General features: G+C 41.8%; 1 protein-coding gene across 2 annotated transcripts in view; it reads left to right on the top strand.

The window, feature by feature from the left end:
- Nucleotides 1-14,899, top strand: part of LOC116381129 (arf-GAP with dual PH domain-containing protein 1-like) — a 21,645-nt gene that overhangs the window by 1,370 nt on the left and 5,376 nt on the right. For both annotated transcript variants that reach the window (XM_031842979.1, XM_031842980.1), the window contains 3 exons: nt 7,969-8,096; nt 11,164-11,255; nt 14,126-14,208. In XM_031842979.1, the coding sequence (XP_031698839.1) occupies nt 7,969-8,096; nt 11,164-11,255; nt 14,126-14,208 (303 nt within the window). The remainder of the gene's footprint in view (nt 1-7,968; nt 8,097-11,163; nt 11,256-14,125; nt 14,209-14,899) is intronic.

The following is a 14,899-nucleotide window of genomic DNA, read 5'->3' as shown; positions in this document are numbered from 1 at the left end:
TGTGTGTGTGTGTGTGTGTGTGTGTGTGTGTGTGTGTGTGTGTGTGTTCACAAGTAGCTTTAAAGTATCTGAAATTTTCATATGGCCTTTTGGTTGTCGGTACCATCAATTTACATAACGCAGTTCATTCTTTAGCCAGTTCATTCACACGTGGTCTAAAATATCTCCAGAACGATTGCGCCATAAATTGCCATGAAACTTGTTCGAAATTCATGGTCCCCAGAAGATGAATCCTACGAATTTTAGTGATCGCCTTTTCCTCTAGCACCACCAGCAGTTAAAAGTTTGTACTTATCCTGCAAAAGCTCTCAACATCTACTCGATGGATTGGGACAAAGTTTTGTACAGACATTCACGGTTCCTATATCCTAATGTCTCAATAACGATTGGATGGGTTGCCATGACATCTGGTATATTCATGGTCCTCAAGGGTTGAATTATAATAATTTTGGTGATCAGGTCAAAATAAACCAATACGTTTATGACCCAAAAGCTGCAAACCGATGACACTCCCATCAACCTCAGCTATACTTTGTGTTTAATGCTAATTAAAGCTTCTCTACACAATATTCACAGCATTCATATGGCAGCAAACAACTATTTGTAATCTAAAGATATAGGGGAGTGATGTCTACCTGAGCAGAGAGTGAAGTCGCTCTCTCTCTCTGTCTGTGTGTGTCTGTCAGCACTTTCGCCATAGTTTGCACTCTTAGCGCTGTTAGCACCGTTAGCTGCGAGCCGTCGCCACGTTGACAGCCGTTTGGAGGCAATAGATATGCCCTGCATATTTAGCACCTTTAAGATGCATATTTAGCATCTTATTGAGCACCTTTAACAGACATAACATGCTAAGACGCTAAACTAAGTTTGGTGAACATGGTCAAGATTACACACGCTAAACGACGGCATGTTGACACTGCGAGCATGTTGCTTGGCTAGCGTTAGCATTTAGCTAAAATCACCACTATGCTTTATTACAGCCTCGCAGAGACAACTACGGACATGCATGGCCTTGTTGGGGTAAAATTGGCACAGTTACCGATACCCATATGGCCTTTATTTAACCTAAACTGTTCTGCAACGATCCAAAGAGCCTAGAGGAAACATGGGCTCTGAATATTCATCAGTTTGTGCGGGGCAGGCGTGCCGTTTTCCCCTTTACAATTATTGTGGGATAGTCAGTTAAGCTGGTAACTAAACGGGGACTGATCTCAGCTAGAGAAATCTCAGCTAATGAAGTGACTCATACATGCTCTCTTATCCCTCAACAAGTGCTTGGTGGCCAACAGTTACAGTATAACTTTGGTTGAAGGCAAACAGCTGCTTTCACCCATATTTGCAGTTGAACGCTGGCTACATGAAAAGCGTCAGGATTCATCAGCCAAACGCAACCTTTCTCCAGCCCTCTGCTACCAGATCAGGCATTCCCAGGCTCATAATTCATATCTCGTCATGACGGTCCAGATATGAATTATTGATGTTGGCTCGGCGGCTCCGGGGACAGGGCCGTATCTCGGTGACTTTTTCAGAAAAACATCACAGTTTCATTACAGCAAAGTAAATTGACAAACATGCAGTGTGCTAGAGTAGGTGTGAGCTAAGGATACTTAGGAAGACGTAAGGAGGACAGTGAAGCAGGATGGAACCGTTAGTGCAGACTTATAGATGTATACTTTCTACTGATGAGCCTACTAGGTAACTGCGAAAACATTGTCATGTCTTCCCGATGACTCTAGGATCACGTCTATTACTCGGGCATCCCTAAAATTCACAGTTTTTTTTAACAATTATTTTACTTGCCATTACTTAGGGTGAAATAAAAAGCTACCTTTGTTTGTAATATGATTTCATGTTTAATACTGTAAAGGCTTTTATTGTTTGCCTCAAAAATATTTCGATGAAACCATCTGAAAAGTAAAAAAAAAAACACTTTGTCACAACTCGTGCATGTGAATCTGCAGGCTTCCAGAGCAGAGACTATCACATCATCAACCTGGCTGTCCTCCCTCACCCATGTCCAATCTTCCCATCACAGACACAACATCCATTAACCGGACAGAAACCCTGCTGTAATTGGTCTGAAAACACACAAAGTGGCAACACAGCTTGTGTTTTTTTTCATATTTTTGTCCCATGCTCAGTCATTCTTACTCTGCCCTTCCTTACCTTTGCGTTTTTTTTATCCCCCTATCTTTTTCTCTGCTGGTGTGCTCAGATGAGACCGCTCAGAGGCAGGAGCCGGGAGCTTATACGTCAGGGTTTTCTCCATAGCTCAGCAGCGTTGTAGTTCTGCCCTTCGCTAAGGACACGCGAACGAGCGATTCCCTCCGGAGAGAAGCCTCAGCATATCCTCTGAGGTGTGAAGAAGGTGTTTTGCCAAACAGCAGAAACAGCAGGAACTATGATGAGATAAGAAGAGGCTGTTTTTCAATGTTTTTTTTAAAGGAAAGTATGAGAAAACAGAAAAAATGCTGCCTTTTCCCGTTGTAAAAAATAGCCCTTGTCATTTGTAGCATTGGTAATGTATTTGTCTCACGCAAATTGAGACTTTTTTTCTGAGGGTCCTGTCTGTACATAGATGTTTTGTCTTGTTTTATTTAGTCTTTATGACTAGTCACTGTCAACTTACATTTGTAGGCATATGTTTCTCAGCCATAGCACACCTACAGCATGCAACCTTTGTGACCTTAATGGATGCACCTCATGCTCAAATCCCCGTGATACCTTTCGTGAATTATGTAGCGAAATATGCTACTGTATGTTTTCCCGAGGCAACTTCTTCAAGTCTCACTGCCATCCCGCTGTAGAAGGCAGAGGTATGATCAGGTTGTCCTGTTTAAGGTGTGGCAGGCTGTGTTCCCCCATCATCCCCCCCCCCCCCCCCCATATGCATAGGGTTAACTCTCGCAGATGCCAGTAATCAAACCTTTTTCTAAGGGTATTCAAGTCAGAGAAATGACAACAGACTGGTCTAAAAGTTACAAAAAAATGTGCTTAAGTAGCAGTAGCCATTTGTCATGGACAGTCTAATCCTTACCTGGTGAAAAAATATAGTGATATTATTAGATTATTGAAAGTTAGATCTGCTGTTACTCCCAGGCTTTTAGAAGTCAGAGGGCATAAAATGAAAACTTTTTCAAGTTCACATAAATGTGAGTGACCTTTATTTTTTTAAGATTAGCATTTGTCATCCAAGAAGCATCTAAGTTAGCTAGCGTTGACCGATCAGTTGGACTGACAGTGTCGTACAAATGAGTCATCCGCATTAAGAGGTGATATTTATTGCTGCATGTTATGATGAATAATGACAGGTAGACACATGACTGTACATCTGTGCTCACCTAGATGTAAACGTTGGGGAACACATGGACACGCACACGGGCGTGTGGAATCGCTGTCACACACTTTTTAATGGACTTACTGAACTGACAGTAGGATTCAAGCACAGCAGTTTAAACAGCTTTTGACATCTTAATCAGGGAAAATACGATCGCTCTTTCACACCAGCATAACGAACCGTACAACCCGACGAGACCCTCCAGGGTTCGGTTAAATTGGAGGTCGGCGGGGGCGGGGGTGGAAGGAGCTGCAGTAGTGTCCAGAGTTTGAAGGAAGGTACAACGGAGACCCCCCGAGGGTGAAAAAAAGGATTTGTTTTCTTTTTAAATTACACTTAACAAACAAAACAGGCTGTTCAGAGTCGAGGATTGCAGGCATGATATGCAAATGAAGGAATCTGTGTTCTCATTACAGTGGGTCTGTGTCAGGGTGTAACATGAAAATGCAAGACACTTGAAGCATAACACAGATGTAATACAGCTGTGTGGGGACGGGAATCAGTAGGAAAGCATGCACACGCCACGCCAGCAACACAGGAAATCAATTAGGAAAACACCGTGAGAACCAATTCTCACCTATATCTCTCTCCATGGAAGCAAGTGACATGACACAAACTGCTATACACACACAGACACAATTCAACAGGTTCAAGTGCAATCCTCTGTGTTGTGTACCGTATTTAGCATTCACTCTTGCAAATATATGAAAACAGCCTTTGGTCATGAGGAAGACCTTGATGATTTTCTCACAAAAGCCTTTGAGCATTTTCTCCGTTTTTTTAACAGCCGGTTAAACAAAAGTTGAGTAGTATACGTCAGACCGACGTGTACACGTCCGTCGTTCATTTATCCAGCATCTGCCCTGTAGTAACGCCACAGGGCCTTCTTTCTTCAACCTTGTGCGGTCGGAATCTCTCCGACAAACAGGCCGCGAAACTGGACTTTTTTGAATTATTTTTTTCATCAACAGTTCCTCGGAGACGCAGCAGCAGCAGCTCTTTACCAAACAACATATGCACTGCAAAACAAAACAGCAGAGTCACACTACATCAGGAGATCTCCACCTCCTGTTCACTACGACGACTGTGCATCTGTTGTTCAATCCTGTTGCGAAATATCTCCTATGAACATGTAGAGGGAACCCTGTGTGTGCTTGTGTGTGCTTGTGTGTGTGTGTGTGGTTAGTCAGTCATGCGGCCACAGTAATCTCCATCAGTGCTGTCTGCTTCTCCGTAAGGGCCTGACTCAGACAGCGATGACCTCACCGCCAAATGGCTGGTTGTGTGTTTTCGTGTCATCAGGGTTGTGTGTAGGTGCGTATTTGCAGGTGTGTGTGTTTGTGTCGCTGGCAAAAAAATAAATAATGAGATGTAACGAATAAAAAAAAAAAGCAAGCGGTTGGATTTGTTCGCATCAAAGCGCCATCTCCCGCGCTTTGTGCTTGATCGCAAGCCAGGCTGATTATAGGATGAGTTGACATTTATAAAAGAAAGAAACATTTAAAGAGGTGTCATGGGTTAAGGGAGATGAATCGGAGGAAGATTATCGTGGATGCCAGCAACGCCCCCAGGGGATTTTGTGCGCTCACATCATCTCACCGCACAATAAAGAGCCCTCTCAAATGATTCCCATGAGTATCACACACTCTCGCCATGCATGCACATGTATTCACCACGCTGAGGAGGGCCTCCTTGAGAAATGGCAGCTGCAGAGAGAGAATGTGGTGACTTCTGAGTGCTGCCCGCTGACGACACGCTGCTCTCAGCCGCTTGAGCCACGCATTCACTATGCATGCTATCACGCGCTAATATACGGACACATTTGCCAACATCCTGGATGGAGCCCGCCCGATATATTGTAATGGCCACGCCCAGATTTTAGCTTCGCAAAGTTAAATGTCAACTGTAAAAGACCGCCCTTGTCACAACACATAAATATCTGCATTTAAACGGATTCTTATCAAAAATGTTTATCTAAGCTTTTGATACAAAAATATATGAGTATAGCTATCGGTTGGCATAACATCAGGCAAACAAAAACCTTTTCCTAAACCTAACTAAGTTGTTTCCTGTGAGGATGGAAGTTTATTTTGAAAAGACTGTATGCATGTAACGATTGACACTTGTGACTGGACGTTCGTAGGAAAATGCACAAAAAATGAAGCGTAACTTTTCCGTAAGATATCATACGAACTGTATGAGGATACGTTGTGTAGACCAGTGGTTCTCAACTGGTCTGGCTGCAGGACCCACCATCACCCCTTAATGACAAGCCGCAACCCACGACCCAAATTATATATATATAATTTGGGTATATCTATATTCAAGAAGTCTAGTAGTAGTAACGTCTCTGTGTAGTAAACAACTGTCAAATCAAATAAAGAAACATCAATTATATTTTAACAAATATTATTCTCATTTTTCAAATTTAACTGGATGGATTATAACTAATACAAAGAAATACATAAATAAATGTTTTTCTTATTTCAAGTAAAATAACGGCTGGATTAAAAAATAAATTACATAACAGAATTCATTTTAGAAAAATTATTTTCACTGAATTGCCCTGCAGCTTTAAATTCAGTTCATTCAGTGTGAAGTGAAAAAGCCACAATATTATATTTTTCTCATCTACTAAAAAGAGAAATTCGTGTTGGAAGAATTCACCTCTATGAGTCTGTCCAGTCAGAGTCTAATGACTCTGGTCTCTCTGGACATCTTCTCTTTTGGAGATCATCCTGTGATTTGACTTTCACAACTCTCACTCCATAGTCCTGCTCTGCTGTCTATATCCTCGTCTCTCCCGGTGTGTCACGGTGTGTGTACATCTCACTCAAGTCAGGAAACTTGTCAGAATACACATATTTGATTGGCTGAGCTTCATCACGTGATGTGATTCACAACGCATTGGTCGGTGTTTTTCATGCACCGCTGAACAAGTGCCGTAAATGCTGGAATAATTCCGCTGCATAAAAAATGCCCTTCAAAATAAAATCACAACTTTTTTTTTTTTTTTTTGTCATGCAAAGGCCCGCGACCCACTGAAAACCGGTCCGCGACCCAAAAGTGAGCACCCGTCTACACCAGTTGAAAATCACTGGTGTAGACCCTTAGTGTAGTTTGTCTCTAGCCTAACATTAGCTTTTTTTTGCGATGTCATCCTTGCAGCCCTCTTTGCAGCATTGACAAGGCTCAAATGAATCTGGAACTCTTACCAGCAGATGAACTGGCAGTGCAAATGCATAAGTGGCAGCAAAAATATCATCTGATCCGATATATGACTCAATAGGAAGCCCTTTTGAACAGCCTTGTGTTACGCTGCCCTGGATCGACCTCTTGAAGCCTTGTACTTTCCAACATCATTAATGCCATATTGTGAACTCGAAGAACTCATTTATATGGTTATTAATCAGGTTGCATGTGATATAAATCCGTTAATTATTTGTTTATTGAACTGATTGACGTTTTCAGTTCATAAAATGTCACAGAATGGTGAAAAAGGATCATCACAACTTCCCAGAGTGCAATTTTACATCCAACCAAGTGTCCAAAAGCCAGTAGATATTACATTTACTAATGTGTGCGCTTAAAATGCTTATTTATATTTACCCACTGAGCTTTTATTTCCACCAATCAGATTTATTTATTCAGTAGAAAATTCCAAATTTGCATATCCCTCTCTCTCTCTCTCTCTCTCTCTCTCTCTCTCTCCCTCTCTCTCTCTCTCTCTCTCTCCCCCTCATTTCCCGACACTTATCTCTCACTACACCCTGTCTTTGTCTCTCCGTCACCCTCTCTGACACTCTGCATCCCTGGCTTTGCCAGCTTCACTTGCACAGACAGAATCAGAGTCTACGTGCGATACGGTGACTCAAATGTACCTTTGTTGAACACCCACGGATGCTGCTGCTGCTGCCGCTGCTGCTGCTATGCCACAGAAAATCCTTTTTTGCACATGCTCTCTCTGACTGCTGATGAGCCTGTAGAGCTGTAGTCGAAGGGTGCGTTTAGTCTCAAGTTGGCATAAAGCATACGGTGTGTTTGTGTGCGTGCTCTTCAGGATGTGTTTGTTCTTTTCTGTTGTCTCCTATGAAGCTATTGCATGCGAGCAATTGGAGATACAACTGTGAGTGTGTCTGCATGGATGGTGATGAAACTAACCTGACCTCGGCTGAGTTCTGATCAGATCTCAGGCGGTCTGTTTCCTGTCGGTAAGCTAAATAGGATTTCCCCAAAATCCCATTTTAGTGCCCTGCTCTCCTTTATGAGGGATACTCTTGTAATATTTGCTTCATTTACTTTGCTCCTATTGCCCCTTAACAGTGCCGGCATCAGCACTTTCAGTATTTACAGCCTGAACCTTGAGCTGGTGTTCTCTTTGTTGCGGCGCTTTTATGACAAGATTTTCTTACCCCTCCTCCTTTATCTCTCCCCAACCCCACCGCCATCCTCTCTGTCGTCCTGCTGTACCGCTTTACCCGATTTCATTTCCTCCCCTCCCTCTCTCTCTCTCTCTCTCTCGCTCCCCAACCTCACTTCCCCTCCCTTCACCTCCATGCTTGTTCTCTCTCTCTCTCTTTCTTTCTTTCTCTCTCTCTCTCTCTCTCTCTCTCTGTCTCTCTCTCCTGCAGAGCCGGACTGGGCGTCGCTGACTTTGGGTGTGTTTGTTTGCCAGGCCTGCTCGCTCCTTCACCGGAGCATCCCCCACATCAGCAGGGTCAAGTCTGTCCAGGACACGTGGGACGCCAGCGATGTGGAGGTAGGGCAGTGATAGCAAAAAAAAAAATCCCCCAAAATCCGCAATTAGAGGTATCTATCCAAAAACACGTACACATCCTAAATAAAACATCACTTCCTCTTTCTCTTTGTCCAAATTCATTAAGCTGAAGGCATTATAAATCTCAAGTTAAACAAGTGTCTTTCCCCAGATTACACATTATACGTTGTTTTTTTAATCCAAACAAAAGTTTTTGTGCCAAACCGTTTCTTGGTTGAGGACCATAGACTGTGTGAACAGTCTATGGATGAGACCAGTTGCCAGGCAACCAGTGTTGACTCCAAGAATCTCATATTACATTTCCCAAAATGTTGGAACTGTTCCTTTAAGAATGAGTGGTTCTTGCATGAGTCCAAAATAATCACACAACACTGTATCAAAATTCTGAAGCCTGCATTCTGATTGTGTTTAAATCCCAGTACGTTCAACATAAGATTGCATATTTAGTACGGGAATATTCTTTTTTTTAAATTGAATCTAAAAGGTTAGAGGGACGGTGCACATTAAGAAAACGTGTCTGTAACTGTGCCAGTTGACTGCTACAAAAGATGCATGAAATGCATTGAAAGAGGAAAAGCAATACTGTATATATCAAAGCACATTCCCTCAACAAATAATAACCATGAAATACTTTAAAACAAAGACAGTAATACATAAAACATACAACAAAGCACGCTTTAGTTTATTTGAATGGAATATAGAGTCACACGCTTGGTTGTCTTTTAACCCTGATTTTAAACTAAATTGAAGTGTCACAGTCTCTGATGTGTTGGCGAACTGCGTCTTATGGACAAGACAAGCGTCTTTAAATTTGATGAGATTGTCCCAGCTCTTTAAACTGTGATTTCTGAGGTGGTAACAATGGTGATGGGTGTTTTAGCTTCCTGTCATGTACCTTAAGAGCCTGCTGGTTTACTCACTGCACAGGTTTGAGTGTCATACACGAGGCTTTGTGCCCAGCGAGTCAGACAATGGGACTCGCGTGACACGACATTGAAACACAGTGCTGCTGCCTGAGCAGTTAGACAGTTTCTCAAACGAGTGCATGGTAACAGAGTCTTTAAACTGTAGCATCATTTGTGTTTGTTTCGATGGAAACAAACGAGTCAGGGGACCTTTTCTTAACAATGTGACAGAAAATGAAGCAGGATGAGGAAGCATGTCGCTCATTTAAAGGCAGGGTGAAGTACCATTCCATGAGACTGTTTACACTTTCCTTGTGTGTGTAAAAAAGAAGCTGAGCTGTTGTGTTCCTGTAGCAAAAGATGCCCCCTTCACAAATACGTCAGCAAGAAATACGACCTCTGTGGGCAAAGCTGCACAAACAAATACTCTGAGGTTGTCGTTTGTAAGACTAGAGTCCAAACTGTTGCTCGTGCTTTGCTGCGGAAGAGCGAGGTTGTCTCTCGAGTGGATCATGTCAGCGGTTTAACACCACAAAAGGGACTTTGGGGGAGGCGATGCTGGCGTGAGTCGTGAGGTAAATCAGGAGGTTGGAGATGTGGTAGGACAATAATTGGGATGTAAAAGGGGGATTTGATGTCAGGGGAAAGCGAGGTATGAGGTTAAAATGTAAGAGCAATACGGTGGAGTGGTGGGCGTTTAAATATAAAACCAAAACACAAGAGTATTAGTTGATTGGATGACTGGATTTTATTGCAGTGTAGGAAAAAAAATAAAAAAGGACAGGGAAGGCTTTGTGTTAAATCGCCCTTGCTGTAATTGTAGTTCTGGGTAGGCTTTTATTGTTCAGGCTACCGGAGCTGAACATCCACAATCAGAGGAGACGCTTTAGTCAAACAGCCACGGTCGTATTCACTTCATTATTATTCTTCCGGTGCCGTTTCCTTATGTACGTGTGGGCAAGCGTATGGCTGAAGAGCATATGAGATTTATCATTGTTACTGCGTGAAGGTGGGCAAGTTTTGATTAATGAGGCCCCGGCTCTTTGGTTTTATATGAGGGAGGAAAAATCTTGACTTTCGTGGTCCCATTTGTTTGTTGCCATGCAAATTAAAAAGTCATCATGAATATTTGGTTATTTTGTTGAACGGTAACTGAACGTAATGCTCTGTTGCAAGCATCGCTCAGGCTGGAATGGTGAGCACTTTGCGCAAAGGGAAAGCATACCGTATAAAGCAGAGGTGAATATGAACTGGAGCCTGATCTTTTGCTTTGATGACATTGATATCATGTTCTAAATGTCACATAAGAGGTGTCAGATGCATGACATTTTGGCAGCGGACGTGTCACACGTTGATTTCCGTGACTTCCTCGAGAGGTTTGTGGTTCGGTTGAATTTTTCTGCTGCTATTTGACCTTCACAATAAAAATGCCACAGTGCTTTCACTTTCCAGCACCTCTCAGAGGATAAGAGGGGCGGGTTGGGGGATTCAGCCAGCTGGATTGGGCTCAGGGATTATCCCTGGATGAAACGCACATTGGAGAGAACGAGGGCAGAAGGCAGACGCATCCCAATGCAGTGTAGCCAATTCCACAGTTAATCCCATATCTGAAGAAGTTCTGTCATACCTAATATTGTCTATGCTTAAGCACATTTGCAGTTTTGTTGTCACCATTCTCCAGGGTTTATTTCCTTGAAATGTCTGCTGTAAAAAGTGTTGGTATTTAATTTTACAATTTCTATTTTATAATGTCCTAAGGCAGCAAAGATATTGGTGTTCCTTTCATTTGATCTGATTTTCTTTTGGAATCCAATTGACAAGTAAATGAGACATATTCTGTGTTATTAAAATCGCACACTCTCTGTAAAATTGGAAACATATAGGTTCTTATTATAACTATTATAACTTTGTAGTGTAGATCCACGAAAAACTGTGATGGCCAGTATGGTAGACGGTTTTTCAAAATAACAATACCTTTAAACTGTGTGCTGGTTAACAACATGGTTAGATAAAATTGGTCACCCTGGACATGATAAATGAAGCATTGTGGAAACTACTGTATATTCTATTGAAGTAAATAATCCACTTTGAACAGTATTTAGTGTTAAATGACAAGGTTGTGTTGTGTTCTGTCTCCTTTTCAGTTGATGGCTACTACCGGAAACAATGCAGCCAAGGCCAAGTACGAGCAGAAGGTTCCTGCTTTCTACTACAGACCAACACACACTGACTGCAAGTACGTGCTAGTTCTCTCAGTAGTGGCTTTCAAACACTTGAGGTGCAGCCAGTATGAACTCTGTGCAAGCTATTGTTTGAAAGGAGATAATATGTGCTAGCTGAATTAGCCTCCTTGCTAGTTAGCGAACAGATAACACTTTGCTAGGCTAACTGCCTAGCTTAACCAGTGTTAAAGACAATATAATACCGTCAGTTCTCTACTGAGCTTCCATAATGGCGCCAGTGTTACCTAAAGGTTGTGTGTCAATGTGTAATACAACCTTTATTGGACAAAATATCAAAGGTGACTTGTAAGTTCACTTATATTTTGACAACTGTTTCCTCTATAAATAGTAGAGAGAGAGAGAGAGAGAGAGAGAGAGAGAGAGAGGTTTAGGTTGGTATTGCTAACAGGAGCTAGCTGGCTTAAGCTAACCCGCATGAGTGCCTTTTTTAATGAAATACATCTTGGCATTTGCTTCATAGTATGAAAACAATAAAATGAATGATGGCTGAAGAGAATGGAGCCGTCATTAATGATATTAGTAACACCTGTGCTCTTGGTCTATGACAAGTCAAACGTATAGAGAGAGCCCGATACGGTGCAGTCAACGAAATAATCCCCAAACATGTTCCCCATAGACCACCACTAAAGAGATGTATGTAAAGCTGTAAAATAAGGTGCATTATTAATGATTATATTATGAATTCTAAAGTTATAGTTCTCCCCAGAGCTCAGAAAAGCTCTATCACGTCTCATTGTGAAGTCTATGGGCTTTTTTCATTCAGTTCACTGGCCGCCATCTTTGAGTCCAGTATCCAGTTGTTAACATCTGTTAAAGAAAAGTTTCTTTCAGGTCCAATTCTGTTACTGGTTCAGAGAGAATTCTACAGCTTTGTTGTGAACTTCTGTCTCCACTGTGCAGTGAATAAAACTCATCTGAACCAGCCACAGAATCCGACCTGAAGAAACTTTTCTTCAACAGTCGGGTGCCAATTAACCGTGGGCACCTTCCTAGGAGCAACCCCTTTCATGCGTCACACAGTCATTTGATTTATTATACAGAGATGTTAATAAGTGTAATAAGTGCAGATTTAAAGTCTCATTTCTTTATATAATTGGCCCTTGTTGAGCTCCACTGTCCAATGTGAAAAGAAAATGCTGAATGCAGAGGCGGCTACACTGCATGCTGATTAGTGCTAAAGCGATATACACCATGTTGTGCAGTGGGTTGTTAATGTAAATGAAGCTGTATTAAACAGTTACACCTCTCACTGTGTATATCACTTAAAAAAGTATTCACACTCCCCCGTTTTTCGTGTTTTATTGCTTTACAACTTTGAATCACAGTTCCGCAGAATATTACAGACTTTTTCCTGAACCAACAAAACATGATGTACTTTTTTTTCTAACTTCTCCTACACTTTGGTTGTGTAAGCTGAGGTAGTGACACAGATTGTCTTGGACATTTTGGGATCGTCCATCCATCTCTCTCATGTGTCTGCCTCCCTTTCAACAGCATCTGATTAAAATAGACACAAACAGAACTAAGACGGGTGGAGTGAGAGACAGCTGTGTCTTCTTCCTCAGTGTCTGTGCCATGGTTGTCTGTTCACATTCACTCACTCGACTCCCCTGCGTAGTCTACCACGGGGGGGGGGGGGGGGTTGGGTTTAGGTCCAATCCGGTGTCACCAGAAGGTGTCACTCAAAGAGATATCCACTAAGAGCACAGCTCTTTACCTCCTCATGCTGATGGACCGGTGGTTTTGGAGACTGAAAGGTGGAGGGAGGTAGAGAGCTTGTTGGCATGGTGATGTTTCTCCTCACGCCGAACTGAAGAGGAAGAAGACCGTCTACAACTGAGATGGCTTCCTTTACATGCAGCTTTGGTATAGACTGTGGAAACGGAGTGTTGAACACCATAAGCTCCAGGACTATTCCATTATTCGCTTACAATCGGGACTGAAAGTAACAATAGAGAAAAATGGATGAAATGCTCCGTCATTGTATTAATCAATACCACTCATTTATATGTGTGTGTGTGTGTGTGATATTAAGCTATAGCTAGCAGCCGCTAAACTAGAGATGTGAGGTTAGATATGGTGGACCAGTAATAATCTGGTCATCTCACTCTTTGGCAAAAAAGCCCCAAATTTTTTTCCCAAAATCTCGAACTAGTTCTTTACGTAGATACGTATAAATAAATAAATAAATGATGTATACATAATTTAGGGGGATTGCATCCTTGCGTGTTCTTTGTATTTTGCCTACAAAAAAATGCAATAAATAGTGTTTTGTAAAAATCATATTTTTCCTTCTACAAACGGTGTTACGCAGAGGATGCACTCAAAGCTTCAAATGCTTTTTAGTCACATTTGACTAAAAGAGACAGTTGAGTATATAATACGTATCCCTTTGATGTCTGTACGGAAGGGCTGCACAATATGAGGGAAATATGCAGCATGCAATAACGTTAAATACTCTGATACTTGTGATAAATAAACGGATGTACTGCTTGTTGAATTAAAAAAATTATAATGAAAGGAAATTATTTTGAAAATATTTTTATTTAACATATTGGACTGAACACAAAAGCAACCATTTAAAACTAAAATAATGATTGCTACATTTCTTTTTTTAATTTTCTTCCTTAAAATCAATTAAAACCAATCCTCTAGTCATCTCCTTATAAGGCCTTGCAATGACAAATCATGGTACTCACTGTAGGTGAAAATGCAAACGTTTATTGACTTAAAGCTAGGGTAACACCTCTGTTGTGTCATTTCTGTATAGTAAACAGTAATACTGTGTAGGACAGGATTCACGTGTGTGTAGGACAGGGCAGTTAGTGAGTGTGAACTGAAAGCTCTTTTTCTATGTCTCCAGGATGCTGAGGGAGCAGTGGATCAGAGCCAAGTACGAGAGGAATGAGTTTGAGTTCATCGAAAAGCAGGAGCCTTACTCTGCAGGTACCCGCATAGCGACATGTGTCACATTACTACACCTAGTGAAGACCCTCATCAGGGTCCACTCTGATGGAAATACGACACAGCCGCACTACTGGAATGATTATTAATGGTCTCCTCTATGTAAAAACACTATTGAAGGAATAGTTTGCTAGGTTTCACGCCTGCACAAGCACACTAGTAGACAGAGTGTTTTTTTAAAAGGATACAAATTGGAGGGTCTGTTGTCGTGCCAATCTTGCATTTTTTACCGTTCGATAAGCAGAACCTTGAAAACACCTCGGACAAACATTTCCCAGTGGATGCCACTCGCTGGAATTCATGACACAAATTGTCACTGCCAGAGAAGAGAGGTGTGTGTGTGTTTGGTTGGTCATGTGTGTGTGTGTGTGGATGGGTTTGCAGTATTTTTGTGTAGAGTGGATGTGTGTGTCTCTGTGTCAACTAGTATACATTTCATGCTGTTAAGACGGAGCTTTGTGATTGGCTCGCAGTGACCTCATTCGTTTATTGTTACGGTGGAGAACCGTGCACACACACACACACACACACACACACACACACATGCAATAATATGAGTCATTCTGTCATCTCTATTTCTGCATTCATCCTTTCTTCATTACTCATTCTGGGGTCTATGGCATCTATGTGTGTGTGTGTGTGTGTGTGTGTGTGTGTGTGTGTGTGTGTGTGT

Source organism: Anarrhichthys ocellatus, unplaced genomic scaffold, assembly GCF_004355925.1.
Source record: "Anarrhichthys ocellatus isolate YVR2014 unplaced genomic scaffold, GSC_Weel_1.0 scaffold4, whole genome shotgun sequence".
Classification (NCBI taxonomy): domain Eukaryota; kingdom Metazoa; phylum Chordata; class Actinopteri; order Perciformes; family Anarhichadidae; genus Anarrhichthys; species Anarrhichthys ocellatus.
Note: the sequence above shows the minus strand (reverse complement) of the source record. Positions and strands in the feature narration are given on the sequence as shown.